The 4,183-nt window shown below is 38.4% G+C and overlaps 1 protein-coding gene across 1 annotated transcript; it reads right to left on the bottom strand.

The window, feature by feature from the left end:
* Positions 1 to 322: 322 nt before the first annotated feature.
* Positions 323 to 3,671, bottom strand: LOC114288653 (uncharacterized). Its single transcript, XM_082898875.1, has 3 exons — positions 3,235 to 3,671; positions 2,762 to 3,102; positions 323 to 456 (listed from the first exon to the last, which is right to left on the bottom strand). The coding sequence occupies exons 1-3, from the start codon at positions 3,669 to 3,671 to the stop codon at positions 323 to 325; spliced, it is 912 nt and encodes a 303-aa protein (XP_082755001.1).
* Between the last annotated feature and the right edge of the window lie 512 nt (positions 3,672 to 4,183).

The raw sequence follows: 4,183 nt of genomic DNA, 5'->3' as shown, positions 1-4,183 counted from the left end.
AGTCCTATTGTTTTAATCCTGCCGCCCCTCATAAAATTTGATCACCAATGCGGGACTGTCAGTTCCAGAGTGAACACCAAGAACTGCTCTTCATTGATAATGTCCATGGAACAGTGAAGAACCTCAGCAATAGAAACTTGTGTGACCACTAACTCCACCCCGTCAACAATGGACAAAAGAGTTCCCAGGCCTCATCACTGATGTACACATTCTGATAAAAGACTCGCACAATGCGAGGATACGCCGGTTCAGTGATGGTGCAGATGCCCAGGAGGCCCCGGTCTTCAAGTTTTCGGACACTCCATGCAGTAGTTTGATGGCATCAGAAGAAGTCCACATCAAAGGATGTGTCACAGGCAATTGGTTTGTTGGCCCAAGTGTCGGTCGGTACATCCCTAGCGGCAATGTTGCCATTGTGAGGCCATTTAGGTGCTCGGCGGGACGAGGTAGCCATTCCTGCATAAAATAATACAACCAACACAACCAAAAACGTGAAACCATTATATTAGACCACATCAAACATCGCATGCATGCACAAATCATGCAAATCCTCATTGCCATCACACTACCGGATTACTGTTATTTCAATTTTTTATTTTTATTTTTTGAAAGAAAATCACAATAAAATAAATAAACCACTTAAAGAAAACAAGCAAACCAAGTAGGAACTAAAAGAAATAAATAATTAAGTTAGTAGACGAAAAGAAAAGAATAGAAATTAAAATAAAATAAAAACAGAAAAAAAATAAATAAAAAATAAATAAAACTACTAAACAATTAAACTAACATTTAAATTACTAAGTGAAAATAGAATAAAACTAAATCACTAACTAAACAATTAAAACAAAAAAAAATTAAAATTAAAAAAATAAATAAAATAAAAGGAAACTACTAGCCAATTAAATTAATAAGAACCATTAACTAAACAATTAAATTGAAATTAAAGAAATAAGACTCGCTGACTAAACAGTTAAACTAAATAACTACATTATACAAAAATAAGCAACAAGAAGCTAGATGATTATTATTAGTATTATTGCTATTATTACTACAACATTTTTGTTTTTTTATTTTTTATTTTTTGTTTTTTATTTTTTATTTATTTATTTATTTTTTAATGCTTGGGCCGCATGTGCACTGGAGATGGCCACACGTACAGTGGGTTTTTTTGTTGTTGTTGTTGTTGTTGTTGTGTTGTATGAGAGGATGTCAATGATGAACATGATGATGAATAAACCTCAAAACAACCATTAAGCTACTATATTATAAGTGAAAACTAAAAAAAAAAATCTAAATAAAAAGAGGATGATTACCTTAAAAAAAAATAGGAAGAAGAGAAAGGAAGAAGATGATGTAGATCCGCCGGAAAAAATGGTCACTGGAAGGTCACCGATCAAAAAAGATGGTGATGCTCCGGTGAAAGGTGGTGGCGAGGGAAAGTGGAAGGAAGTAGGAAGAAGTTGGTGAAGGTAAGGTTGGATGGAGTATGTGGGTGTGTATGGGGTTGAGAGAGAGAGAGAGAGAGAGAGAGAGAGAGAGAGAGAGAGAAGAAGAAGAAGAAGAGAGTGTACTTGGGAAAGTGAGGAGGGTCAACAAGTGGGTCTAGGGTTTGGCTTAAAGGAATGCATTTTATTTTATTTTATTTTATTTTGTAGAAAATAAAATAACATAAATAAATAAAAATTGCAAAAAAAATATTTTTTTTATTTTTTATATGTAAATAAAATAAAGAAATAAAAATAAATAAAGAATAAAATTATACCTTTTTGTGAAGAAATATAAAATAAGTAAATTAAAATAAATATAATAAGAAAAAAAATTTGCAGTCAATTTTTTTTTTTTTTTTTGGTTGGTTCGCTCGTGCGCCGATTTAGGCCGCATGAACACCTATTTTTGGGCCGCTCCTGCGGCGTGGAAGCAGAATACTTTTGGGCCTGGGTCGTTCATGCGGCATAGGCCTCTGCTTATGCGGTGGAACTTCTTTTTTTTTTTTTTTTTTAAGTTGGGCGAGCACTGAAATGGGTCACTCCTGCGGTGTGGAAACAAAATGCTTTTGGGTTGGGCCGCTCGTGCGCCCATGCCCTTCTGCTCGTGTGCTTTGATTGGGACTTCCGCTCATGCGCCCGTGTGGGCCGCACGTGTGGTCTGCTGCATTTTTTTTAAAAATAAAAACCCAATCACAATCCAAATAAAAATTTAAACCAAAAATTTAAACCATTTCTACCTTCAATGCACATCTGAAATAAAAAATGGAACATCGAAAATATCAAAATGCACAACAAAAGTATAATCTTCACACGAAAACCACGGGTACTACTTTTCTCCCTAAAAGTGTGTGTAACTTTCCCTATTCTCCAACAGGGTGACAGACTAGGTTGATTCGATATCTAGAATCGAGGAGCATAAAGCTAACTCGACCTATGGGGCTGCCATACAGAGTTCAAGCCGGGGTAGTTTTAAAGCAATCTCCACACCCTTGGGTATTTAAACCAGACTCTAGTCCCGGAAATTCCAAACCTTTACGTTCTAGGCTTTGCCATTCGAACTCTAGTTTTCACCGTCTAAGTTGGTCTCCTATGAACTCACTACAAACACAGTTAGGTGGCTATACCAAACCATTAGATGCCATTCGGGCACGGCTAACACCAAAGGAATTACACCTTTAGAGAAATTAAAGTCTCCTAGACTCAAAGTAGTCACTATGGAAGATATACTGGGTCCGTCAAATGGAAAACCTCAAGCATCTCCCCTATCTCAATACCATCCACATAATGTTTCAATCGTTGGCCATTGACCTTGAAGGTCGTACCATTCTGTGGATTTTTAATCTCAACCACCTCATGCGGGAATACTTCAATAACCTCATATGCGCCATCCCACTGAGACCAGAGTTTACCTGGGAACAACCGCAATTTAGCATTGAATAGCCACACTTTTTGATAAGGCTCGAAGGACTTGCGAGAAATGTGTTTATCATGAAATGCCTTAGTTCTAGCCTTGTAAATTTTTGAGCTCTCATACGCATCATTGCAGAGCTCATCTAACTCATTAAGTTGGAGTTTCCGGTAGTCATCGGCTTTGGCCATATCAAAATTGAACTTCCTAATGGCCCATAAAGCTCAATGTTCTAACTCAACAAGGAGATAACACAGTTTTCCGAACACAATCCTATATGAAGACATCCCGATGGGTGTCTTATATGCAGTGTGATGGGCCCAAAGTGCATCAACCAACCTAGTGGACCAATCTTTCCTATCGGGCTTCACAGTTTTCTTGAGGATGTGTTTAACCTCCTTGTTAGAAACCTTTACTTGACCACTAGTCCGGGAATGATAGGGAGTGCCAACTTTATGAGTGATCATGTATCTCTGCACCAATGCCTCAAAGAATCGGTTGCAAAATTGTTTGCCACCGTCACAAATTATGGCACAGGGGAACCCAAAACGACAGAAAATGGTCTCATGGAGGAATTTAACCACAACTTTGTAATCATTCGTTCTAGTGGCCACTGCCTCCACCCACTTGGAGACATAGTCCACAGCCACTAAAATGTATTCAAATCCAAAAGATGGTGGAAAAGGACCCATAAAGTGGATGCCCCAAACATCAAAAATCTCAACAATCAAAATAGGGATCATCGGCATCATATCTCGCCATGACATAGAGCCCATGCGTTGACACGCTCACAAGCTCTACAGAAGTTATGGGCATCTTTGAAGATAGAGGGCCAGTAAAACCCACATTGTAAAACCTTAAAGGCCGTTTTCTGCCCACTAAAATGGCCGCCACATGCATAAGAGTGACAAAAGGTGAGAATGCTATGGGTTTCTCTCTCAGGCACACAACGCCGAATCACTTGATTCAAACAATACTTGAACAATTCTGGGTCTTCCTAGAAATAGTGCTGGACTTGTGAGAAAAATCGCTCCTTGTCTTGCTTAGACCAAGCTTTCAAAATTTGACCAATTACCAAGTAATTCACTATATGAGCAAACCACGGGAGGGTGACGGGTGAAACCGCAAGAAGTTGCTCGTCCGGAAATGTGTCGTGCAAGGCTAAGGATCACTCGTGTGCTCAATAAAGATGCGGGATAGATGATCTGCAACTACATTCTCGGATCCTTCTTGTCCCAAATTTCTAGGTCGAACTCCTGAAGAAGTAAAATCTACCTAATCAATCTAA

Source organism: Camellia sinensis, chromosome 1 (assembly GCF_055761805.1).
Source record: "Camellia sinensis isolate YWXY chromosome 1, ASM5576180v1, whole genome shotgun sequence".
Lineage (NCBI taxonomy): Eukaryota > Viridiplantae > Streptophyta > Magnoliopsida > Ericales > Theaceae > Camellia > Camellia sinensis.
This window is presented reverse-complemented; position numbering and strand designations above follow the sequence as displayed.